Source organism: Lithobates pipiens, unplaced genomic scaffold (assembly GCF_037356315.1).
Source record: "Lithobates pipiens isolate NorthernLeopardFrog02 unplaced genomic scaffold, aLitPip1_a1.2 Scaffold_18, whole genome shotgun sequence".
Taxonomy (NCBI): Eukaryota; Metazoa; Chordata; class Amphibia; order Anura; family Ranidae; genus Lithobates; species Lithobates pipiens.
The window spans coordinates 353,724,297-353,750,671 of record NW_027507758.1 but is presented as its reverse complement, the minus strand read 5'-3'; the positions used below and the strand labels follow the sequence as shown (position 1 = coordinate 353,750,671).

The following is a 26,375-nucleotide window of genomic DNA, read 5'->3' as shown; positions in this document are numbered from 1 at the left end:
TAAAGTCTCTTAAAGTCGGATTAACTTCTCTCCAGATATCAACCAGGCCTCTCTGGAAAAGCAACTTGGCTATACGTAGGCTTTGATTAGTGGGTCTGGTCAGGCGTTTGCCAGGAGGGCGCGATGTGTCTAAACCCTGGTCAAACGCGGTGTTGGAGTCCCCTCCGAAAAGTACTGTACCCTCAAGTAATGGCGTTAAGGTGGAGAGCATACGGTGGAAAAAGGCTAGCTGGCCCTTGTTGGGGGCATAGTAGGATACGAATGAGTACAATTTGCCATCAAGCTCACCCACTAATAACAAGAACCTACCCTCCGCATCCTTGAATTCAGATTTCAGTGTGAATTTGCATGTTTTAGAGATAAAGATGCCCACTCCCCTAGTTTTATCCTCTGCGTTGGCCAGGAAAAATAGGGGAAACTTAGAGTGTATAAAGGAGGGGTTAAATCGCTTAGGGAAGTGTGTCTCCTGAAGCAGAGCCACGTCCACCCCATGTTTGTGTAGATACTGAAATACTTTGCGACGTTTAAGGGGAGAGTTTAGACCCTGGGATTTGTGGGAAATTATTTTGAGTGGAGATAGTGGAGGTAAGTTCGTGTCAGCCATTGAGCAGAAAGGGAGGACCGCCAGAAAAAACATAAGCACTTACCCTGAAAAGTCCACTAAGCCCAATCCAACTTACATTCCATGGAGGTGGCCCCTGAAGGGGATGAGTGTGTTGCCGAAAGGACTCCCCGGCGACTCCTGCAATGATAAGGGAATAATGAGTACAGAAGGAAGGAAAAAAGGAGAGAAAGAAGAAGAGAAAGTCGGGTGACAAGAGAGCCATCCGTAGAGTGGAGGGGACAGAGTCCTCCACATGTGAAGACAAGACATACAAACAACCCAACCCCTCAAAAAGTAGGGATAAGGTTTGTCCAGTTACTAGGACCAAAACGCCCCAGCCAGACAAATGGGGGGGTACATGAGCACCGCCCCAGCAGGTAGGCCTCATCAATTATGGATAACCATAAAACATAGTAAAATAAACTTAAACATGGCACCTATAGATCGATGGCCCTCGTGACTCCACTATTAGCAATAAATTGGGATGAGCTAAGATGGAGGAGGGAGGACCGAGAGCCCAACATGTAGCAAGAAATGTGGAAAAAACAACATATGAAATATGTAGAGAATATATATGAACAGAACTAAAAATAACACCTGAAACTTAGGGGGATAGAGAGTCTCGGATATTTGGCAGTGGAAAGGGTAAGAAACAGCAATAGGGGGAGGCAAGGAGAGGGGCCTCTGAAACGGCCCCAAGTGACACCAAGGGAGAAAAAGAAAAGAACCAGGCACAATCCCCCACCCCCCCCCCCAAAAAAAAAAAATGAGGATGATATGGGGCACGGGGGGTAACAATGGGGAGTCCCATGGGGGTAGTGCGGCCTAGTCTCCCTCCAATGTCCGCCGCACCACCGCTGTGGACAGGTGCGAAGGTAGTGGACAGAGGAAAGGGTCAGGGCCCAAGGCACATGTGGGGTGGCAGTTGCTCCCAGTGAGCATCTGAGAGGTTGCAAAGTGCTTGAAGATCTTGTGGTTGATACACTCAGGGGGGTCCGGTTTCCTTAGATTTCTTGGAACATACAGTCTCCCACACTGGAGGCAAAGGGCTGGTAGGCAGTTGTCGTTTAGCCGACTGTAGCGTGTTTCCTTGAGGAGTGGGATTCGGAGTCTGGCTGATTAGGCCTAGCTGCAGCAGGAGTTTTTCCCCTTCATGCAGGGAACCAAAAGTGTAGGCTTTGCCTCGCAATATGAATTTAAGCTGGAATGGAAAAAGCCACCAGTATTTAATTTCTTTGTCCAGCAAGACTTGAAGCAGGGGTTTCAGGGCTCTTCTTTTTTGGATAGTGGACGGTGATAAGTCAGCAAAGATCTGCAGATGATGTCCTTGGAAAATGATCTTTGGTAAGGATCTTGATTTGCGCATTATTTCCTCTTTGACAGAATAAAAGTGGGGTTTAACCACAATGTCTCGGGGGAGCCCATCGGCTCTGGGAGGCCTGAGAGCCCTGTGAGCTCTGTCTAATTCCAGTCGGTGGTGCGGAATATCCGGAATTAGTGTTTTGATGAGGGAAGAGACCGTTTCAGGAACATCTTTGTAGGATTCAGGGAGCCCCCTGATCCCAAAATTGTACCTTCGATTTCTATTTTCGAGGTCGTCAATTTTAGCTTGAGCAGTCTCCAATTGCTCCTGTAAAGTCTGTATGCAAGCCGTATTTTGATTGGTCCTGGTAATAGTGGATTCCAAATTAGACTCGACTATTTCTATGCGGGAGCCTATATTGTGAAGGTCAGCCTTGATATCACTTGTAATTTTGTGTGCTGTTATGTTCAGGAGATTTGCAAATTTAGCAAAGAGTTCAGACACATTCAGGTTGTGCGGTAGGCCTGAAGCCTCAGGCTGTAGTGAGGGATGCGACTGAGGTGGGCCAGCCTCCATTGGTGAGAGTCCCAGGTCCTCCAGGGTATGCTCCAGGAGGGATGCTGTGGAAGCAGGAGATGTGGCTCCCAGGGGGGGGGAAATCAGGCAAGGGGTCAGGTGCCAATATAGATGGGGATGCCGCTGTATGTGTGCTAGGCAAGCAAGCGGGGCCTAGGCAGCGCGGAGCCGCTGCCATCTTGGCTGATTCTGACAGGGACACTGCGGCTTCAAATGCGGGCTTTAAATTCCTCCTCACCGCTCCCGCGTACATTGAGGGTGTCCCCGAGGCTTCCGCCTGCCGTGTGGATTCGATTCAGGTGATTATCGCTACCGAAGGTGCCGGTATAGAGGCCGAAGCTGCTGCGGCGGGACGGAGCTCCCAGACTACACGTCCATCTTAGGAGCCTCCGCGCATGCGCCCCTTATCAGCGTTTTTTGACGTTAAAGCAGACTGGCTGTCATTTTCTTTCATTTGCCTCAATCCTCAATATTTTTGGAGTGTTGCAGAACATGAATTCTAAAGATGTAAGAACCGCGCTATTCAGCACCAGGAGTGGGTAAACACAAGCCTAAACCGGCTAGATATAAATCCTATATGTATCTTGTATACCTGTATGTGAATGATTCTAGGTTGCTGCCCCCCCACAAAAAGAGAATCCCCTTGCAAGGGTTTCTTTCAAGAGTGGAAACAATATAACAACCGGGGAAACTGGCGCTACCTAAAAACAGGTACTCATTCCACCTAAAATAATAAATATAAATAACAACTAGGGTTTACACCCGAAAAACCCTAAGACTTTCCTGCTCCTATTGCTATTGAGCCCAGGAAGAGATACAAAAAACAGCTCCACCCAGAAGATATTAAATCACACAATTTGTATAGTATGTCTCCAAACCAACGCAAATTCTGTAAGAGAAGCTGAATATCAAGAAATAATAATGCTAACTGCGATTAATCGCAAAAACGCATCAGTGCTAAAATTAGCCACCAAACTCCCCACTAGAATATAATGTGACAACCTTAATTTCAAAAAGAAACCATCCAGTGAAAACCAGAGAGAATTATCATAAAGGTACCAAGTGTAACAAGCTTAGTATGTGACTCAATGCGATTATAACTTAAAATCGCATATATGCAAAAATATAATTGTGCCAATAAATAATTTTACCTATTTACTTAAAATCACATAGGTGCAATAGTATAATTGTGCCAGTAATTAAATATATATTTAGTGACAAAAATATAGCCCAGTAACTAAATGTGAAAAAAAAAAAAAAAAAAAAATGTGCAAATGCTATTATAACTAAAAAAAGCATAAACAATACCAGGTGAAAAAAAACTGAAAATTGTACCATACTTACCGTAATTTTCTTTTCCTGGTGCCTATCCATGGCAGCATACCTGTGACAAGCTCCGCCTTGGCTCCTCCCTCAGGACTAGTGAATATTATAAAAGAAAAGGTTAGTACAGCCCCCGCATTCTCGTTAATATAGAATACCGAGGGTGGGAATGTATGCTGCCATGGATAGGCACCAGGAAAAGAAAATTACGGTAAGTATGGTACAATTTTCTGTTTTCCTGGTGCCTCCATGGCAGCATACCTGTGACAAATAACTAGCTGAGACGGGTGGGATAATGCTTAGAGTTTTATTTAAAGAATTTATTATTTAGAAGAGGCGAAGGCCGAAGTGACTGCCTGTCTGCCAAATTCCACTGAGGAGAGAGCTCCTGGGTCCACCCTGTAATGTTTCAGGAATGTGTGTTGGGACGACCAGGTCGCTGCCCGACAAATAGTTTCGATCGACACATTCGCTCTTGCCGTCCAAGAGGCAGAAACCGCTCTTGTGGAGTGCGCCCTGACCGCCGAAGGGGCCTCTAGTCCCTTTGTCCTGTACACCTTGTGGATGAGTTTGACGATCCATGAAGCGATCGTTCTGGCTGATGCCTCCTTTCCTTTGTATTTTCCCCAGGGAATTATGAACAGTCTGATGGAAGCCCGGAATGAAGCTGTGGCTTGCAGATAGCATTTCAGAGTGGAGGCGATGTCTAATTCATGAAGAGCAACAGAGTCCTGTTCAGAAAATGTTGGGAGTGCCCAGGGTTCTGACATGCTCAAGGATGAAGCGACCTTGGGAATGAACCCTCGTACTGTTCTGAGTTCCACTCTATCTGGGTAAAATATAATGTGATCCTGATCTGCTCCCAAAGCTTGGAGCTCTGACACCCGTCTGCCGGAGGTTATGGCTATCAGAAAGGCTAATTTTAAAGTTAGATTCCAGAGTGATATTGAGTTTGAAGGGGCAAAGGGTGGATTGGCTAAGGACTCCAGGATGACCGTAAGGTCCCAATTGGGAAAAGATTGTTTGGTTGGTGGTCTGATCTTCCTGACGGCCTTAAAGAATTGGATTAACAATGGATCCTCCGCCCATCTTCTACTGGTTGCTGCCGAGATCGCTGACACCTGTACCTTCAATGTACCTAATGCAAGCCCTAGGTCCAGGCCTGCCTGCAAGAACTCAAGAATTTGAGATGACGAAGGGGAACCTGGATCACAGTTTCTATCAAGCATGAAGGTCCTGAACTTGTTCCATACTTTATCATATTTGTTGTTCGTGGATGGTTTTCTCGCTTTGAGCAGGGTTGCGATCACTTTGTCGGAGCACCCCAGGGATTGGAACCTTTTCCTTTCAGTTGCCAGATGTGAAGGTCCAGCCTGCGGGGATCTGGGTGGGTGTGACATCCTTGCGACAGGAGGAGGGGTACTATTGGAACCTTGACTGGAGGACTGGTGCTCAGATCCATTGCCGTAGGGAACCAAGGCCTTCTTGGCCAGTATGGTAGAACGGCTATCACCGTCGATGTCTCCCTCACGAGTCTTGACAGGAACCTCGGTATGAGGGGCCGTGGAGGAAAAGCGTAGGCCCGATCGCATGCCCAAGGGGCTGATAGGGCATCTGTTGCCTCCGCCTGGGGGTGCGGAAATCTCGAGATAAACCTTGGAAGTTTGGTGTTGGATGCTGTCGCAAAGAGGTCTAGCTCGAGGGGCCCCCCACTGGATCATTATCCAGTTGAAGATTTCCGGGTGTAAGGACCACTCGTTGGTGTCTGCGAACCTGCGGGAAAGACCGTCTGCCCTTGAGTTGAGATGGCCGGGCAGATAGACTACCCTCAGGTCCTTCAGATTCCTTTAGGCCAAGAGGAATATGGGCTCCACCTCGTTCAGGAGAGATCTGCTGCGCGTTTCCCCTTGACGGTGCACATAAGATACCGCGGCCCTGTTGTCCATCCTGAGGAGAACTGGTTTGCCCGAAATCTCGAACTCCAGGGCTAGCAGTGCAAGATAGGCCGCTCTGAGCTCCAGGACATTGGACACCATGCCGGCTGCATTGAAGGACCATCTTCCTTGTACGGAGGTCTTGTTGGAATGTGCTCCCCAACCAGCTGGGCTGGCATCGGTAGTAATTATGATCCAGTCGACATGCCCTAGCGGGCGAGACTTCAGAAGCGACTGTCTCTTCATCCACCAATGTAGACTCCTGAGCATCCGGGTCGTCAGGTGTATGGGTTGGGATAGATATCGTTTGTTCCACATTCTTAAGAACTCCAGCTGAAAATGTCTCAAATGCCAGTGGGCCCAGGGGACCATAGGGATGCATGATGACATCCGACCTATCAGGCTCAAACAATTTGAGGCTGTCAGGTAGGATCTGGAGCTCACCTTCTTCATCTGTTGGACAATGGAAGATACCTTCTGAGGTGGGAGAGACACCGATCCGTTCATTGTATTGAACAGGGCTCCCAGATAGACCATCTCTTGAGTCGGAGAGAGAAGACTTTTCTGTAGTTTATCTTCCATCCAAAATCCACTAGTGTTGTTAACAGGATATTCCTGTGTTCTAATAACTGGGTTGGGTCCTTCGCCAGGAGTAGAAGGTCGTCCAGATAGTGATACACCCGGAGCCCCAATTCTCTCAGAGGTGCTATGATGGCGATCAGGGTTTTTGTAAAGACTCTGGGTGACGTGCAGAGGCCAAATGGAAGGCTCCGAAATTGGAGATGTACTTGCCCCACCGCGAATCTCAGGTATTTCTGGAACGTAGGGAGTATGGGTATGTGTAAGTAAGCGTCTTGCAGGTCTATTGACAACATCCAATCCCCTGGTTGGACTACGCGAATAATCGTCTGAAGAGACTCCATCTTGAACTTTTCCAGAAAGATATAGCGATTTAGCCTCTTTAGGTCTATCACGGGTCTCCACCCTCCGTTTCTTTTGGGGACTAGAAACAGGGTGGAATAGAAACCTAAAAATCTCTCGGATGGAGGCACTGGAACTACTGCTCGTTGTTCCTGTAGGGAAAGAAGAAATTGCTTCAGAGCTTCCGCTTTTTGAGGAGATCTTGATACCCTTGTCGGAGAAAAAAAGTCTTTGGGGGGTTTGTTTAGGAAGGACCAGAAATTACCGTGTTTGACTGTTGCAACAACCCAAGGATCCCTGCATTTTTGTTCCCAGATCTTTGAGAACTGTTTCAACCTGGCCCCCACAGGGATCACTTGGGCTGGCCTGGCGTCAAAAGGATTTCGATGGATCCTGTGGGGTAGGTACTGGCCTCTGCCTCCTGGACTTGAGAAATGTAGACTGTGTGCTTTTCCAGTTTTGCCTGAAGCCTTTCCCTTGTCTGGATTGTCGGTAGTCCCTATTTTTGGAAAATTGGAACCTTGGTGCAGATGATCTGAAACGTCTGGAGCGCCTGTCTTGAGGAAGTAGGCCTGACTTTCCGCCAGTGACCCGAGAGATGGCTTTGTCAAGTTTTTCCCCCGAACAAGGCTTTACCGTCAAAGGGTATCTTGCACCAATTTTGCTTCGAGGCAACGTCCGCTGCCCATGGTTTTAGCCACAGTGCCCTTTTGGCCATTACTGTGTGAAGCATTGCCCTTGCGGAGCAACGAATCGAATCGATCGCGGCCTCCCCAATGAAGTCGGCTGAGAGCTTCAGCTCATCCAATGCCCTGATTATATCTTCTTTAGGGACATCTTGTTGGATTGCCGACTCTATATTATCTGTCCAGACGCGTAATGCGTTGGACACTGATGTCAGAGCTATTGCAGGTTTACAGGCATATCCTGCCATCTAATAGGCCTTCTTAAGGTCGAGGTCCATCCTCTTGTCCAGAGGGTCCTTGAAGGAGGTTGAATCATCTAGGGGCAAAGTGACATTCTTGGCCAGCCTTACCACTGCGGCATCTACCACCGGAGGGCCGTCCAGCATTTTGGAATCTGCCTCGGAGAAAGGGTATAATTTTCCCAATCGATTGATGGAAAGTCTTTTGTCTGTCCTCCCCCATTCTTCCTCGATCACTTCCCTGATTTCCTCCATAAGAGGGAAGAAGGAGATCTGGCGCTTAAGGAAGGGGAAGTATGATTTGGACTTCCTGACCTCCGTGTTGGAATCCTCCCAACCGATTGCTTGTTTAACAGCCTGCACATAGGGCTGGACCATGGCGAAGGCAAAGCCAGAGGCATCTGTGTCATCTGAAGAATCCTCTGAAATGGCCATTTCGTCCTGATGCTTAGAGGAGGAGGGAGGGAACGGACGACCACTTCCACTCGTGGATGGAACGGGAATGGAGGCCTCGGCCATCTGTTCCTGAGGAGGGGATGCCGGTTGTTGCGTTGGCCTTGTGGCGACCAAATCCGCAAGGGAGTCTTTTACTGCCTTTTTAAGGAGATCTGCCACCTGTAGGCCCTCAGACTCTCTGTCTGCTGCATAGTCTCTAAGGCAATCTCGACAAATTAGTTTGTCTGGAAGTGGGGTGCCTCCGCAGGCCTGACATTTATTAGGTCTAGGTCTCGGGGAGCGCGAATGACGGCGCCTCTTGGCTGAAGCTTTCCTGCCACTTCTGTAATGCCCATGTCTGGGCGACCTGTCCCTGCTGTGACAGGAATCATCATCGTCATCCTCATATCGCCTTGAGGTCTTCTTAGACGTCTTCTGGCGTACAGGACTGAAATACAAAAAGTATCGTCCTTAGTGCACTCTTTTTTTTTTTTTTTTTTTAAACTTACCTGGGCGTAGGTCCTTACCTTGGGAGTAGAGTAGGATCTTGAGCGGGCGGCGAAAGGCTCATGTTAGGCGGCTAAGCAGAGGTAACGGCTAGGAAAGAGTCAGAGGAAAAGGCGTCAACCGGTCGTGCGCTGATTCACGGAAAAAAAGGGAATCTGCCTACATAAGTAAGGACTTCCCCCCACTGTTACTGTGTGCTGTGTTTTTTTTTTTTTTTTAAAACATCCCAAAAAATTTTTTTTTATTTTTATTTTTTTATTTTTTTTTAGGAGGCTCCGATGAAAAGAGAAATTTTTAAATAATTTAATAAATTAATAAATCAATTAATAAATTAATACACTTTTAACGAACAAGTTGTTCCATCAGAGCTATACATATATATATATTCGCATGCTCACATGAATAAGAAGACAAATGCATTAAGACATGCCTTACCTTAACAGGGGTGGGTATAGCCTGGAACTCTAGAGTGTAATTCTCTTGTTGACCACAGGCATTTCACTTGTGCTGCTGGGGAAATAAATAGGAGGAGGGGAAGTGATGTCACGCTTGAGCTCCTCCCCTGACACTCTGAGGGCAAAAAGAACCATTCGCCCTCAGTAAAAATGGCCGTCGAATCCTCCGACGCTACCGCGCATGCGCCGAACGTCGAGACTGGCCGTCGAAACATACGACCCGCCGGCGCATGCGCAGACGACGGCGGGAACGCCGATCTATTATAAAATGACACAGACTCGCCGCGCGCGGCCCCTAGTGAGGCTGAGGATAACAAACGCACGTGGGAAGGGAAGGGGGTCTCCTAAAACTATGGGGACCAGGGGAACAGAGCGCAAAAGAGAGAGAGAGAAAGGACAGATGAGACAGGAGGGGAACAACAAGTCTCAGGGACAGAGCAAAGCTGCCACCTCTGCTGCCATAGATTGGAGCCTGAATGCCCATACTGCAGGTAAAGCTCTTACTTAAGAGACAAACTGCTTGTCCCAAAAGATCCTACAGAAGGGACTTCCAACCTTATAAGCGCGTTTAGCTGCCCAAGAGAAGGAACTGCGTCCGGGAGAGGCTTGAACCCGGACGGACGCTGCCGAATGCAGAAGGTAAGGACGCCGACCAGGATTCACTGCCATGAGGTATGAGGAAAAAAAGGAGAATGCGGGGGCTGTACTAACCTTTTCTTTTATAATATTCACTAGTCCTGAGGGAGGAGCCAAGGCGGAGCTTGTCACAGGTATGCTGCCATGGAGGCACCAGGAAATGTATATATATACGCAAAAGATTGTATATAATAAGCAACCTGATCATATAGCACGACCCCTAGTGGTAAAAGTGCAAAAATACTCTAAATGATAAAATTAATAACACTCGTGAATATTTTGAAAAATAAAAATAAAAAATAAAAATAAAAATAAAATAAAAAATAAAAAATAAAAAATAACTGAAATAAAAAATAAAAGATAAAAATATATAATATTAATAAAAAATATAATAAAACCAAAAGATAGTCCAAAATAAATGTTCAATAGTGCAAATCCAAAAAAATGTTCATCAAGTGACTTTAGTGCTTCCTGTGCAATCTTCACTGTGACTTCTGTCTTCACTTGCTGCATATTTGTGCTAGGTCAGTGTTTTAGAAAGCACTGCAGTCACAGAGTTAGCAAGGCAGCCAGGTAACAACTTTTTTTCAGAAGAATAGTACCCTATGTACTTTTCTTTCAATAAAGGTTTCCTGTAATCAGTTAAACCCAAAGCCATTTTTGCATTTTTGTTATAGGTTTATTTTTTAACCGATACCTTTATTGCATATGGTACATAAATAAGGCATATATTGTTTTGAGGGCACGCAAGGCTTTCTTATGGTGATATTTAATGGTACTATTTCTGATTCAAAGCCTTAAAGAAGTAGAAAAAAAAAATCAAATAAAACATTCTATCTAGTTTGGTCAGGATTATATTTAAACAAGAGTTCATCTTTTTTGCTATGTCTTGTTTATTGTATAGTAAAGTAATTTACAAATGAAATTTTTATTTTATTTTTTATTTCATGCTTTTTTAAAGTTCTTCTGTCACTTTACGCTATGTAATTACAATGCAAAGATACAATGTATACAAGTAATTACAATAAAACAAGTACAATATCATTTAGAAAACGTAATTTGTGTCAGCAATCAAAAGAATGAGTTGGCAACCTTATTGGAGCCTTTCTTCTTAGTGGTGACAATCACAAGGATTTCTGCATTGCTAATTGCCCCACTTTATTTGTACATATGTACCTGCCAACTTGGATTGTGTTGCAAGTTGTCAGCTTCATAATTCTAGTTGGCAATTTGCCTTTTATGACATAATAAAAAGAAAGTCCAGTTGATGGGCTGTGATGCTTAAATAGGTGAAAGTTTATTGCATCGCATTCTTGTTTTGAGAACCATTATTTAAGTATATTTAACATTTAACATATCTGCTGAACTTCTCTTTAACCACTTCAGCCCCGGAAGGATTTACCCCCTTAATGACCAGTCCATTTTTTGCGATACGGCACTGCGTTGCTTTAACTGACAATTGCGTGGTCATGTGACACTGTACACAAACAAAATTGATGTTCTTTTTTTTTCACACAAATAGAGCTTTCTTTTGGTGTTATTTGATCACCCTTTGTTATTTTTATTTTTTTGCGCTATAAACAAAACAAAACGACAATTTAAATTTAATTTTTTTTTTAATGTTTTTTTACTTTTTGCTACAATAAATATCCCAAAAAAAAGTTCATCCGTTTAGGCCAAATGTGTTCTTTTACATATTTTTGGTTAAAAAAAATCACAATAAGCATATAATAAGTGGTTTGTGCAAAAGTTATATCGTCTACAAAATAGGGGATATATTTATGGGCTTATTATTACTATTATTTTTTTTTTTGTACTACTAATGGCAGTGTTTAGCATTTTGTAGTAAGACTGTGGGACTTGTGACACTTTTTTGGGACCAGTGACATTATTCCAGTGATCAGAGCTAAATATAACCACTGATCACTGTGTAAATATCACTGGCAGGGAAGGGCTTAACACTAGGGGGCGATCAAGGGATTAAGTGTTCCCTAGGGTGGTGTTTCTAACTGTGGGGGACTGACTGAGAGTAAATCCTGATCACTAGTTCAGGAGATCTCTCTTTACTCCCCTGTTAGAACAGGGACCTGTTTGTTTATATTGACAGATCCCCGTTCTGGCTCTCTGAGGAGCAATCAAGGGTTTGCCAGCAGACATCGTGGCCGCCAGCCACATGCATCAGCTCCTGCTATAGCTGTTCTAGGGCCCGACATACAGCTACAGCGATTCACACAGCTGAACCAACCTGCTGCAGTATAACTATTAGAAATAGTAATTACTGTTTATTTTAATTAAAATGTATATTTAAAAGTATTCCCTTTTTATATTTATGCCAGCACTGGAAAGATGCATGCCAAAAAATATTTCTATATAATACCATTGCTTATATGGTATACATATTTATTCTTTCTACACATTGCTTCTTTATCAATTGGACTTTTTTTATGTGAACTAAACCCACAGACATCCATGCTACCTTCTACAAACACCTCTATCTAATAAAGCAGCTTACACCGATTTTGCTATTTATCAAAGGAGTTTAGAATCTTCACACAGTTGCATGAATATTCAATTCAGTTATCCAATCATGTGCAAATGAAACAAGTACACAGAAATTTGAAGTGAATTTTCACAAAATATGTTAAGTGAAGATTCTTAGCTTCCTTAGTAAATCAGCCTAACACTTAACATTGAAAAGACAGCACAGATTCCCTAAGTTCACCAACCTAAGGGAAAATGTCCTTGCAACTTGAGACGTCCTTACTTTAATCAGAAACAGATTACTGTTGATATTGAATATCAAGTTAAAGTATAAAACCAATATTAGGTTTCTGTTTGTTATTGCTAGTCATTTGGACCACTGGAAAGTATAAATACATGTAAAATGAACCACTTGTGGACCGCCCACAGTACATATACTGAAGCAGGGCGGCCGCTCTGTGCCAGACCACGTACCTAGTACACATGATCTGACACTTCCGGGCCTGGGGCATGTGCGTAAGCCAGTGACCCACTCCTTCTGTGAACACACAGAGCAGGAGTCCAGCGGTGGGTACTGTGGACTCGGTGTCTACCGGTACCCACTGATTATACAGTACACAGGCAGAATAGCGATCTACCTATGTAAATAAGGCAGATCACTGTTCTGTCAGTTGGGAAGGTATTGATTCTGTGTTCCTGCAAAGCAAGAATCCATGTCTTTCCCTAGTCAAAGAACCTCCCACACAGTGAAAAGCACAGGCTAGGCCCACAATTAACCCTTTGATCTCCCCTGATGTTAACTCCTTACCAGCCAGTGTCATGAATACAGTGACAGTGCATATTTTTTAGCAATGGTCACTGTATTAGTGTCACTGCTCCCCAAAAAGTGTCAAAAATGTCAGTTTCCAATTTGTCCATCGCAATGTTGCAGTTCCACTATAAGTCACTAATATTACTAGTAGAAAAAATAAAAATAACTAAAAATATCCCCTAGTTTGTAGACGCTATAACTTTTGCGCAAACCAATCAATATATGCTTATTGTTTTTTTTTTTATCAAAAACATGTAGCAGAATACATATTGGCCTAAACTGATGATGAAGTTAGATTTTTTTTATTTAATATGTTTTATAGCAGAAAGTAAAAAATTATGTTTTTTTCTAAATTGTCAGGCTTTCTTGTTTATAGCGCAAAAAATAAAATCCACAGAGGTGATCATTAAAACAAAGCTCTGTGTGTGGGGGAAAAAAAAAGACATACATTTTATGTGGGTACAGTGTCAGATGACCACGCAATTGTCAGTTAAAATAGTGCAGTGCCGTTTCGCAAACAAATTGCCTGGTCGTGAAGGGTGGTAAATCTTCCGGAGGGCAAGTGGTTGATGCACATTGGGGGACATTTACTAAAACTGGTTCACTCAGAATCTAGTGCAGCTGTGCATGGTAACCAATCAGCTTCCAACGTCAGCTTGTTCAATTAAGCTTTGACAATACAACCTGGAAGCTGATTGGCTTCTATGCAGAGCTGTGCCATATGTTGCACCATGCGATTTTGGTAAATAGCTCCCTATGTTTCCTAGCCATTAAGGTAGACATTAATTTTGTAATGTAAATGTAGAATGGTTCCATCAATAGTTATAAAAAAAAAAATGTTTTGCTACTCTTAACCTCGGAGGGATGCATCAGAGAAAATAATCATACAAACATATTTGCACCAAAAAGCCCCACCAAACCCAAAAATCTGTCAAAAGTCAAAATGTTAAAAAATGACCACATTTTCAAATTCCTCTATATGTCGGTAAGCAATTGAACACTGTAATCAACTCAGTCCCTATTGAAATATGGTCTGTTACTATATTTACAATATTATGAATTTAATACACCTACTAAGTGTAGCAAAAATCAAATACAGGCATACCCCACTTTTAAGTACACAATGGGGTTTATTTACTAAACCTCGAAAGTGCAAAATCAGGCTAATTTCTGCATAGAAACAAATGAGCTTCTAACCCCAGCTCATTGGTTTCTATGCTGAAGTGAGCCTGATTTTGCACTTTCTAGCTTTAGTAAATAAACCCCATTGTGTACTTAAAAGTGGGGTATGCCTATATTCAGATCAGATCAAACTAATATTTATAAATGTATAAATGCACTAAATATAAATAGCTAAATATAATTGCGTACAATTATAAAAATCAGTAAGTGAAATATCTATATAAAAAAACATAAATGTAGATTATTATATTATATTACAATACATTATTTTATATGAAGGATTTTGCACACAATGAACATATTATCATCATAATCTGTTTATATCTACAACAAATTATGATGATAATATGTTCCTTGTGTGCAAAATCCTTCATATAAAATAAACCTGTAATTACATAGAAATCATTCCTAAAGTTAAATATGTAAAGTGCACGCCACGCTAATGTAGTTGGCCAAAATCATAAACCTAATTGCCATAAACAATCACAGTACTTAAAATGTATCGTCAACATTGAAAGCTAACATAAAATCATATGGACAACTTATTTAAAGTGGACTTTCATGAAATTGCAAGATCTGCTTTAATGACAACCCCTTCATCCCAGCCCAAAAAAAAAAAAAGTTGTATTTTTTTATTTTATTTGGGATCTTGCATTTCCATGTAAGGTCCTCTTTAAAGAAGAAAAGAAGAAAGAGAAGTATGAGTCCACAGGCAGTATATCTCACAGAGAGGATTTTCAAATATAGCAGAAACAATGTTACCTAAGAAAAGTTTTTGTTTCTATGTATACAGCCTTTCATCAAATTGAATCCTGATGCCGTGTCCACACGACCGGACTTTCCATCAGTATAAACTCCGACGGAGTTCCGACGGAGTTGTGACCGAACGGACTTGCCCACACACAATCGCACCAAAAGTCCATTAGTTTCAAACGCGATGATGTACGACGGGACTAGAAAAGGAAGTTCAATAGCCAGTAGCCAATAGCTGCCCCTGCGTCGTATTTGGTCCGTCGGAGCAGCATACAGACAAAATGTTTTCCCGATAGAAAATAATTCCCTTAGGAAGATTGGAACATGTTCTATTTCTAGGTCCATCTGAATTTTTGAAGAAAGAAGTCAGATGAAGCCCACATACGATCAGAATATCTGACAGAATGATTTTGTTGGACCTTTTCTGCCGGAAAGTTCAGTCATGTGTAGGCGGCATAAGAGTGTAGATGCTCTACTATACAAGTAATATTGATTTTTTGGTTGCTACTGTATATTTGTAGGATAACCTGGGCAACAAAAAATGGATACTGCATGGCCCAATTTTAAGAAATGTCATCCCTTATATTTATAATTTTTGCAACCAGCTACTTAAGACAGAACATAATTTAAGTGTTTTTCAGAGCAGTCTAATGTCACCTGACACAAGGTATCTCTAAACAGAAATAGAACAAAAACGGTATGTTGTTGTGATATATACAGTTGCTACTGCCAAATATTACAAAATAAAACTTTAAAGTAAAAGATCAATAATAAAATAAGTTATTCACATAACCTTCACATACAAACCCAATACATGAATGTGGTGTCGCCATGAGAACCAAAGTATTGCAAACACATAGATAGGCATTCCACTAGGTGAATCACGATTTATTTCCACCTTACATAATTGTTTTATGACCACCCACTCCCAGCCTTAATACTATTTAAACCAGTGACTATCTTATCTTTATTTCTTAGTTGCTGTAAGCGGCTTCAATTAACATCCACTATGCAGACGAAATGATAGTGTAGAACTATCAGAAATGGGGAGTTTTTGGAAATGTGTGTTTTGTTTGGTTAATTTATTTATTCTTCAAGTTAGATGGTAAGTAGTATTTCATTTGCTATTAGTTTTAGTATGTTTTTTCTTTTTTTTCTTTTTTGCCTTCTGTGTCCCGTACAAAAGATTTCCCTTCATTCACTGCCTTGTACGGTTCTGTAGAAAAAAAGGTAGTGAGAGGATATCTCACCAATGTGACATATACCTGCCTTAGACAACCTTTAAATAAACACATGTCTCTAGTAAAGGACATAGAGGGTGAATCTCTCTGATGGTGATCTTCCCTCTATCCAAATAAAAAAAAAAAGTTTTAAATACATTTTAACTATTAGCAGAATGAGTTTACGGTTTGTAATCAGAATTTTGATAAGTAAGTAGTGTTAGTAAGTAGTGTTTAAGTAGTAGTAATAAGTAGTGTTTTGTAGTTCATTTGGTAGCTGAAAAGACCACCTTTGGTTCAGTTTACTGCTTAAATTCCATTATTCATTTTAATTGAACGTAAACTTTATGTTTATTTAAGTTTTACATAGAGTACATTCAGCTGAGTCCTCTACTGATTTCTTGGTTCCTTTTTTAATGATTTCAGCAGTAAGACCTTCCAGCACTAATACTATTTAAACCAGTGACTATCTCATCTTTGTTTCTTAGTTGCTTCAAGAAATATGCACTATGCAGGTGGAATGATAGTGTAGTACTATAAGAAATGGGGAACTTTTGGAAATGTGTGTTTTGTTTGGTTCATTTATTTTATTTATATACTTTATTTGAGTTTTACATGTATGCTGCGCTGAGTCCTCTATTGATTTATTGGCTCCTGTTTAATGATTTCAGCAGTAAGTCGTCCCAGCAGCAGTTGCTCTGTATCTACACCATGTTGCTTTCTCTGTATAATATAGAATAGATTACATTTTCATAGAGAGAGCATGACATTTTCATTGCAAAAAGTGCTTACAGACCTGGAAGCAACTGCGGATACAGAAAAAAACATTAGGCGACTTATTCTCCTGAACCTACCAAACCAATTTTGGCCAGAGTGGACTTTTAATATTACACCCAAGGCTGGGGTTACTCATAGATTAGGGCAGTTTTTGTTTGGGATTTGCATTTGTCTTCAGTTAACTCAGCACATTTTTACTGCATGAGGAAAATCCATGGCATTTACAGATCTATAAATTCACTTAGAAATTTCATAAAGTTTTTTTTTTTCCTTTTTTAATGGAGTAAACATAACTGAAGTGGATGCATACAGTGCATAGCAACAGCCAAGAAACACTTAGTATGAGCAAAACTGTGTGTAGGTAAAAATTTAACAAATAACGCTTTTAAATTTACTGCCAGTAACCATAAAACATTGTTTGCTGGTCATAGAAGTCAAGAGCAAACATATTAAACTACAAAATTACAGGGATAGGTCAACTTTAATTGCCCCAATTATAAACAGACAATAATTATTATGTCAATATACAACATTAAGGCTCGATTCACACAGCTGCGAATTGGGATCTGACTTGTGAGACCCCACATCATGTGAAATGTGAAATCCTATGTTAGTCAATGAGAGCTGTCTTAATTAGCACTACTAAAGTAGCTCCGACTTTAAAAAAGGTTCCTGTACTACTTCAAGGCGACTTCTATCCAACTTGTGCCCATAGACTTTAATTGAAGTTGCCTCAAAGTTGGATCCTCATATACTATATATTGTTGTGATTTGGATCTGATGTTACAGGAAGATAACCCAGGCATCCCCTGAAAGTTTCTTCAGCCTAGGTTCGCATTTGTGCGAACATAGACATCACATGTGATTTGCACCCGCACTGCGGGGCCGATTGCATGTGATATCTATGCAATGCGAGTTCAGCCATACAGTTGTGTGGCTGAACTCGCATTGAATTTGCACAAAAAAGGTTCCAGCGCTTTTTTTTCCCTGCACTAAAATCAGATCGCATGGGTGTTCTCACCTATGCAGTCCAATTCCTGTGTGAGTTCACAGTTTGCACTGCCATCTGTGAACTGGTCTGGGGGTGTCATTAACAATGTATTGACACCCACGGTGCTTCGCAGAGGGCAGTGTGAACTGCCTGTGAGGGAGATGCGATACAGCAACTGGCGCTGCAATCACGCTGATTCCCGCATCGTGCAAGTGTGAACCTAGGCTCAAAATCACTTCAAAGTAGCAACAAGTCCTACTCAAGTTGCGAGCAAATCTCCAGGAAGTCTCCTGGTAAAGTTGCACCATAAGTCACGCAACTTTCAGGTCACGGCAGCATGAACCAAGCCTTAAGGTTGGTAATGTGGGCGCATTTGTTAATGGTATAATAAATCTTACCCTCAATGGCCATTAGATATACCACATTAATATAGGCTGAATTTATATATCTAAATTATAGAGTATATATACAGTGGGGGAAAATAATTATTTGATCCCCTGCAAATTTTGAAAGTTTGCCCACTTACAAAGAAATTAAGGGTCTATCATTTTTTATCATAGGTGTATTTTAAATGATAGAGACAGACTAGCAACCAAAAATCCAGAAAAACATAAGATACAAATGTCATAAATTGAGTTGCAGTTCAGTGAGTAAAAAAAAAAATGATCCCCATTCAAAACATGATTTAGTACTTGGTGGGGAAACCCTTGTTGCCAAGCACAGAGGTAAGATGTTTGTTGTATTTCGTTACCAGGTTTGCACACATCTCAGGAGGGATTTTGGTCCACTAAAATCTTCTCTTAACCCTTAAAGGAGTTGTAAGGGCAGAAGATTTTTTTTTTATCTTAAGGCATTCTATGCCTTAAAGCGGAGCTCCACCCTAAAGTGGAGCTTTTGCTCATTGGAACCCCCCCCCCTCCGGCGCCACAATTGGCACCTTTCAGGGGGGAGGGGGGTGCAGGTACCTGTACAGTACAGGTATCTGCACCCACTTCCGGCATAGATATCCGCAGAATCTGTGGATATTTACGCTCCTTTCCGCAGGTCCCCCACTGTCTGCTGGGAAACACACGGATCCCAGAGACAGCGGGGACCATCCTTATTGCGCAGCGCGACCTGCGCATGCGCAGTAGGGAACTAGGAAATGAAGCCGCAAGGCTCCACTTCCTGATTCCCATACCTAAGATGGCGGCGGCAGCACCCGAGAGGCGATCGAGAGATCGGCTTCGGGTGCCGACATCGCAGGCGCGCTGGGCGGGTAAGGGTCCTTATTTTAAAAGTCAGCAGCTGCAGTATTTGTAGCTGCTGGCTTTTAAAAAAAAAAAACAGCGGAACTCCCGCTTTAAGATAAAAAACGTTTTGTGTGTAGCAGCCTTCCCAGCACCCCTCTAAATACTTACCTGAGCCTCATCTTTCTCCAGCGATGTCCATGAGTATTTAAGCCGTTCGGGACATTCCTCCTGATTGGCTGAGACAGAGCAGCAGTGCCATTGGCTCCCATTGCTGTCAATCAAAGTCAGTCAGCCAATCAGGAGAGACAGGGGGCAGGACGGGGTTCCGTATCTGAATGGATACACAGAGCTCTGACTTGGTTTGGGTGATCCCATAGGAAACTGCTTGCTTTGAGGCACTCAATAGGAAGGAGGGGCCAGGAGCAGCAAAGAGGGACCCGAGAAGAGGAGGTTCCAGGCTGCTCTGTGCAAAACCAATTGCACAGAGCAGGTAAGTATAACTTGTCTGTTATTTTTGTTATTTTTTTAAAATGAGACTTTACAATCACTTTAAGGTTTCTTGGTTGTCGCTTGGCAATTTGAAGTTTCAGCTCCCTCAATACATTTTCTATGATGGTTAGGTTTGAATGGAAGAAAGAGATTCTGTGGACAGGTGTCTTTTATACACATAAGGAGTTGTTGTTAAGAGTGCCTTCTTAAATTGACAGGACTAATCTGTGTACCACATGAGCATATACCAGTGATGGTGAACCTTGGTGTCTCAGATGTTTTGGAACTACATTTCCCATGATGCTCATGCACTCTGCAGTGTAGTTGAGCATCATGGGAAATTTAGTTCCAAAACATCTGGGGTGCCAAGGTTCGCCATCACTGGCATATACTGTAGCCAGTCCGTGGGAGGTTTAGGAATGTGGGAATGTTTGACTATTCTTCCAGAAGCGCATTTGTAAAGTCAGGCACTGATGTGGACGAGAAGGCCTGGCTCGCAGTCTTAGCTCAAATTCATCCCAAAGGTATCTGTAGGGTTAAGGTCAAGATTCTGTACAGCCCAGTCAAGTTCCTCCACCCCAAACTTGATCATCCATGTCTTTGTAGACCTTGCTTTGTGCACTGGTCCAAATCATTTGGTGAATGAGGGATTATGGTGTGGGGTTGTCTTTCAGAAGTTGGGCTTGGCCCCTTAGTTCCAGTGAAGGGAACTGAAGGGAACTGTTAAGTGTTAGTCATGTAGGGGTTACTGAATGTAGTGGTTCACCTGTCACCCTACCTAGCCCAGCATTCATTTCTCAGACACTCAGTGACATAGAACAATTCATAAGCTTTGTTTTTGTTTTTTATTGAGGGGATTGATCTTGTATGGGAAATAGCAGACCGCTGCCGGATTTGTAATCCATGGGCAAGGTCGCCCATTGTGGTTGCTACGGGTGACAGCACATGGTAAACAGCTTCTGAGCTGCAGGATTAGTACAAGTGTCCACCCCAGCTGTGGTTGAGTGACTTCTAGTGCTCTCAGCCTCCTCCAAATTTACAAATTCCTTTATTCTTGCTATTGTGATCCAACCTCCTGATAGAATGTGGCTTCATTTGTTGTTTATAGCCCCACGGTATGTAGGAATGTAGTTACTCTCTACTGCTTTATTGTTGCTTCCAAAATAGATTAGGAACTATGGCATGTGTAGTGTGCATAGAGTAGTGCACATGAATGAAACTATCGTGTGCCTCTCGTTCTAAGCAGACATACGTGAGAGGGAAAATAAGAGGTTCATTAGCTCATGGTATGTGGATTTTTTGCAGAGAATAAGGATACCATTTAGTGTCACTTTAATTGTTGCTAACTACTACTAGCTATACCATAAACTGTGTGAAATTGTGTTTTCTATGATCCCTTTCAGATGGGAGCCCAAATAAACAATGCTTTATCACATTTACTTTGCAAAGTCCCCATTTTTTTATCTATTGAGGTGGCAATAAACATTATTGACAGTCCTTTGATCGGGCCAGTTTTAGCTGTAATGACCTAATATCTATAAGACACCCTCAGACTCATTGGCTTCTACAGATACCCAAATCTAATCAGATAATGTCAGCAAGTACAAACTCTCTTTAGAGTTTACAGGCATGGTTGTTCTTATTGAAAAATGTTGTCTTCTCCAAATTGAAGCAAGATCTGGTCCTATTGTGCCTTTGGAGGACTTATGTTGTCATAGTTGGCAAAATTATAGGTAGAGCCATTGTCATGATTACTTTATAATTTGTTAAAGGGTTGTAAACCCTTGTGTTTTTTCACCTTACTGCATCCTATACATTAAGGTGAAAAAAAACTTGGCATTCACCGTCCCTCCAGCCCCCCTGTTTTACTTACTTGAGCCCCTATATCTCCTCGCCACTGTCCTCTCTCCACAAGGTCCCAACTCTTGATTGGATAGATTGATAGCAGTGCAGCCATTGGCTCCCGCTGCTTTCAATCAAATCCAATGATGCGGGCACCGGGGGACGGGGCCGAGCCCAGCATTCGTTTCTGTGGACGCAAATGCTGGATTCGGGAGTGCACCCGCAAGATAACCCCCTCGGGAGAGCGCTTCTCCTAGGGGGTTATCTGATGTGGGGAAGAGCCGCCGGGGGAACCCCAGAAGAAGATGTTCGGGGCCACTCTGTGCAAAACGAGTTGCACAGTGGAGGTAAGTATGATATGTTTGTTATTTAAAAAAAAAAAAAAATTATCCTTTTCAATCACTTTAGGCCTGGACAAGGTTTACTTCCCTTTGTATCCCTTCTCTCTTTATTGAATCAGGACCAGTGGGCAGGGATGGGCGAACGATTCGGCCCGAAATTTGGTTGTTCGAATGTTCTTGCGAAACACTGAACAATATGCGGTATTCAGGGCAAATTCAAAAGCCGCCGAGCACCTCTAAAGTCTATGGGACACTAACATAAAAAATAAAAGGTGCTAATTTAAAAGGCTTATATGCAAGTTATTGTCATAAAAAGTGTTTGGGGACCCGGGACCAGGGGACATGTATCAATGCTATTTTTTTTTTTGAAAAACATCCTTTTTTTGGGAGCAGTGAATTTTTAATGCTTAAAGTGAAACAATAAAAATAAAAAAAAGTGTCAGGCCGCAGGAAAAGAGGGGGGATGAGAGAGCACCCCCCTCCTGAACCCATACCAGGCCACATGCCCTCAACATGGGGAGGCTTTGGGGGCTACCCCCATTTTTTTTTATTTGGTGCAGGGTTCCCCTTAATTTCCATTCCAGACTGGAAGGGCCTGATATGGATTTTGGGGGAACCCCCACGCAATTTTTTTTTTAATAATTTGGTTTGGGGTTCCCCTTAATAAGGGTCTGATGATGGACTTGGGTGGGGGGGCATGCCAGGTTTTTTTCAATGAGTTTTATCTATATTGCCGAGACCCGACAATTCATTATAGCCGCAAGCAGTTTTGAATGACAATTTTTCCTTTAGAAATGTAATTTTGCTGTGGTACTGGTATAAACATGGGAAAAATGTGCCACTTTACATGCATACTATAGACACCCCCCAGGCACGATATTTAAAGGAATACTTAATTTTTATTGTTTCACATTAAGCATTAAAAAAAAATAACTGCTCCTGAAAAAAACAATCGTTTAAAAAAAATTTGCATTGATGCATGTCCCCTGGGGCAGGACCCAGGTCCCCAAACACTGATAATACCTTGCATATAAGCCTTTAAATTAGCATTTTAGATTTTTCATGTTCGTGTCCCGTAGACTTTAATGGTGTTTGTGTGTTTTTCTGAATTTTTTGCCTGTTCAGTATGTTCTGGTGCGAACCGAAGCGGTGGGGGGGGGGGGGTGTTCGGCTCATCCCTACTTATTATGATAATGCACTATTTCAGAAATATACTTTTGTAATATAAGGTGTAGAGAGATGACATTATTCACTGTGTTTGAGAAAAACATTTTACAAACAATGTAAGCATTTTGTCCTTAATTGCATTCACATACAGTTAAAAAATGAAAAGCAAACTTCAAATTCTGAAATTTAAAGTAACAAACACATACTGGATGTTGTGGAAGGTGATCCTTAGGGCTGCTTTCTGATGTTGATAGGTAGCAAAGGTGGCAATTTTGGAGCAATAAGTCTTGTAGTTGCAAATACATGATCAACATGTATAAATCCAAAAGTGGTTCATATAGTGAATTTGGCGTAGAGTTTAAGGGCACAGAGGGCAAGGGGAGCACTCTTTACATCTGGTGGAAACGAGATTTAACTTCCAAATACAGAAAGGCTTCTTCATAGTAAGAGCTGTGAAAATGTCCAATAAACTCCCTCATGAACTAGTTCTGGCCAGCTCAGTAGATTGTTTAAAATAAAAAGGCCTGGATTCTTTCCTAAATGTACAAAATATAACTGGATACTAATATTTATAGTTATTAACATCAGGGATAGTTGATCCAGGGAATAGCCTTCTGGGGTCAGGAAGTATTTTTTCCCCAAACGAGCAAATGGGATCATGATGTTTTGCTTTCTTTTCTTGCCTTCCTCTGGATCAACTGTGGGTATTGGATTGTTTACAGGCATACCCCACTTTTAAGTACGCAATGGGGTTTATTTACTAAAGCTGCAAATTGCAAAACCAGGCTCACTTCTGCATAGAAACCAATGGAGCTTTCAGGTTTTTTTACCAAAGCTTAATTGAACAAGCTGAGGTTAGGAGCTGATTGGTATCCATGCAGAAGTGAGCCTGATTTTGCACTTTCCAGCTTTAGTAAATAAACCCCATTGTGTACTTAAAAGCGGGGTATTCCTGTATATGGATGTTTCCCATTTGTGCATGTTTGTTTTTTTTGTTGGTTGAACTAGATGGACTTGTGTCTTCATTAAACCTGATTAACTGACTAACTCTGTAACTACACCCCAACCCCGCAAGGAATAAATGCAATGGTTATGACCCAAAGGTACATGCTGTTTTCATCTATTGACTAACATCACTGCACACGGAAACTGTCTAGTGCAATGACACTACTGAGATAAACATGACTGTAAAACAGCTACAATTATATTATTACAGTACAAGGCCCAATCATTTTCTTTCACATGGCAGATAGCATTCATTATTTTCTAGAAGTGAACAATTCAGGGATTTTAGGCTTACATTCCCATTCCTTCAAACATGCTAAACTCTGAAAGTGATAAAATTAAAATCTCAATTGTTAAAAATTCATTCCTAGAATCATACTTTAAAGGACACACAAGGAACAGAAACAAATGTTTTTAACCTTTCTTTTGTTATGCCTTATTCTACGCATGGAATGTTTTACTGAGATAAATTACTGAAACATGGAAAGATTTATAGAACCTTTTTAAGACATGTTTCCAAATGTAGTCTGCAAAAGTTTACATTTGAATATTTGTCTACAGTAAGAATTTTCTCCTTGGAGTGGGGCCAAGGGCTGTGGTAGCCAATTGCGAGTGAGCACTCACACAGAGACTAATTAAAAATAAAAGTTCTTGTATTTCTAGAAATAGAAATAGCTTGTCACAGAGTTACAGGAGAACTTTTGGTAACAATTGCAGTAATAGTTGCAGTAACACAGGCAATGACTAATACTCCTCTCCTATACAGCACAGAATCAGACAGGGCAACAGTCCAGGCATTTATGGCAAGGGTTGCATCATAAGTTCCATAGGGAATCACAGGCTTGTAACAGCTTGGCACGGATACCAGGAATGCAGCAGTAGTTATTTTAGTTACGAGGTAAGGCATTAGTTCAAAAGGTGCCTACTTTATTAGGTCAGCATCTGCTGGAGGGTTGCTGACTGTGGTAGCCAATTGCGAGTGAGCACTCACACAGAGACTAATTAAAAATAAAAGTTCTTGTATTTCTAGAAATAGAAATAGCTTGTCACAGAGTTACATGAGAACTTTTGGTAACAATTGCAGTAATAGTTGCAGTAACACAGGCAATGACTAATACTCCTCTCATATACAGCACAGAATCAGACAGGGCAACAGTCCAGGCATTTATGGCAAGGGTTGCATCATAAGTTCCATAGGGAATCACAGGCTTGTAACAGCTTGGCACGGATACCAGGAATGCAGCAGTAGTTATTTTAGTTGCGAGGTAAGGCATTAGTTCAAAAGGTGCCTACTTTATTAGGTCAGCATCTGCTGGAGGGTTGCTGACTGGCACTACATTTAGTGGTCAGTGATTGGAGAGGTATACCCGCAGATGTGTACCTCTACTGAAAGAGGGGTTGCAAAGAGGATTGGCTTACTAAGGACATTTCTAACAGCTGACTCCTATTTGCATATTGGCCCAACCATGAGAATGGTGGGCAACATGATTTGGTTACCATCTGATGGGAGTGGGTCGGATGTGTCACACAGCAGTGGAGGATCTTTTTGGTGATTTATCTTAACAGGGCATCACTGGGATTTAATATTTTTGCATGGAACTATCATTTGTTAAAGAGGACTGTTAGTGGACTTTTTTCTTGTTTTTTTTCACAATTTTTTATTATTTTGTATGGAGCATTGTATTGATTTGGTGACACCATTGCATTGCTGTGGATTCACATATATGTGCTTATCACAAATGTTTCTATTTTACTATTTATGATATTTAATACTTTTAGAAGTAGTATTTTTAGACGTAGAAGCATTTGGTATATTGTGTTTGACTAACTTTAAATTATCTAGAGTGTGTGGGATATCTATTATATACACCGCTAATGGGTCTTAGAGGCTGATCTGAGAATAGGGACAGCAAATCTTGGGACTGGCAATATCAGAGGAATACAGTACAGTGATGTCCCTATTCTGTCCCTTAATTTGCAGGAACCGTTTCCTAGACCTCTCTCTCTCCCTAGCATATTAGGATCCAGTCTCTTCATCAAAAGCATGCCAAACCCCATCAGGGATCCCTATTTAATAGGGCTGCCCTACATTAGATGGCTGCTGAAGATCACTGGGGATTGTAGCATCCAGTCGGACAGCTGTTGTCCCTTTGAATAATACAGAGTCTACAGAAGAACAATGTTCCTCTAAGCCTCTACTCCATCCACATAGCAGCAAGGTGCCACATGATGGGTGGAATAAATAGTACACCTACATGCTTCTTACTGTATGCATTCGTATGTAAGTGTTGTACCAGATTAGCTATCCATCTACGTTGGAAGTTTAAAGATTAAAGTAGACGTTTAATCTGTGTTCTCATTTTCTTCTTTATAAACAAGCTGATTAAATTTTTAAGAAAAACCTTTCTGTTTCTTTACATATCTTACATACCTTATTTTAGATCCAGCAATGTTATTACTAAGCC

General features: G+C 41.8%; 1 protein-coding gene across 31 annotated transcripts in view; it reads left to right on the top strand.

Moving 5' to 3' along the window:
* The first annotated feature begins 15,829 nt into the window (after window positions 1-15,829).
* LOC143988164 (IgGFc-binding protein-like) overlaps window positions 15,830-26,375 on the top strand; it is a 210,093-nt gene continuing 199,547 nt past the window's right edge. For 25 of the 31 annotated variants that reach the window (XM_077487516.1, XM_077487513.1, XM_077487504.1 and 22 more), the window contains exon 1: window positions 15,835-15,951. In XM_077487516.1, coding sequence (XP_077343642.1) covers window positions 15,890-15,951 — 62 coding nt within the window. In that variant the 5' untranslated portion in view covers window positions 15,835-15,889. Of the gene's footprint in view, window positions 15,952-26,375 lie in introns of all 31 variants that reach the window. The other 6 variants (XM_077487525.1, XM_077487520.1, XM_077487524.1 and 3 more) reach the window with 2 other exon arrangements.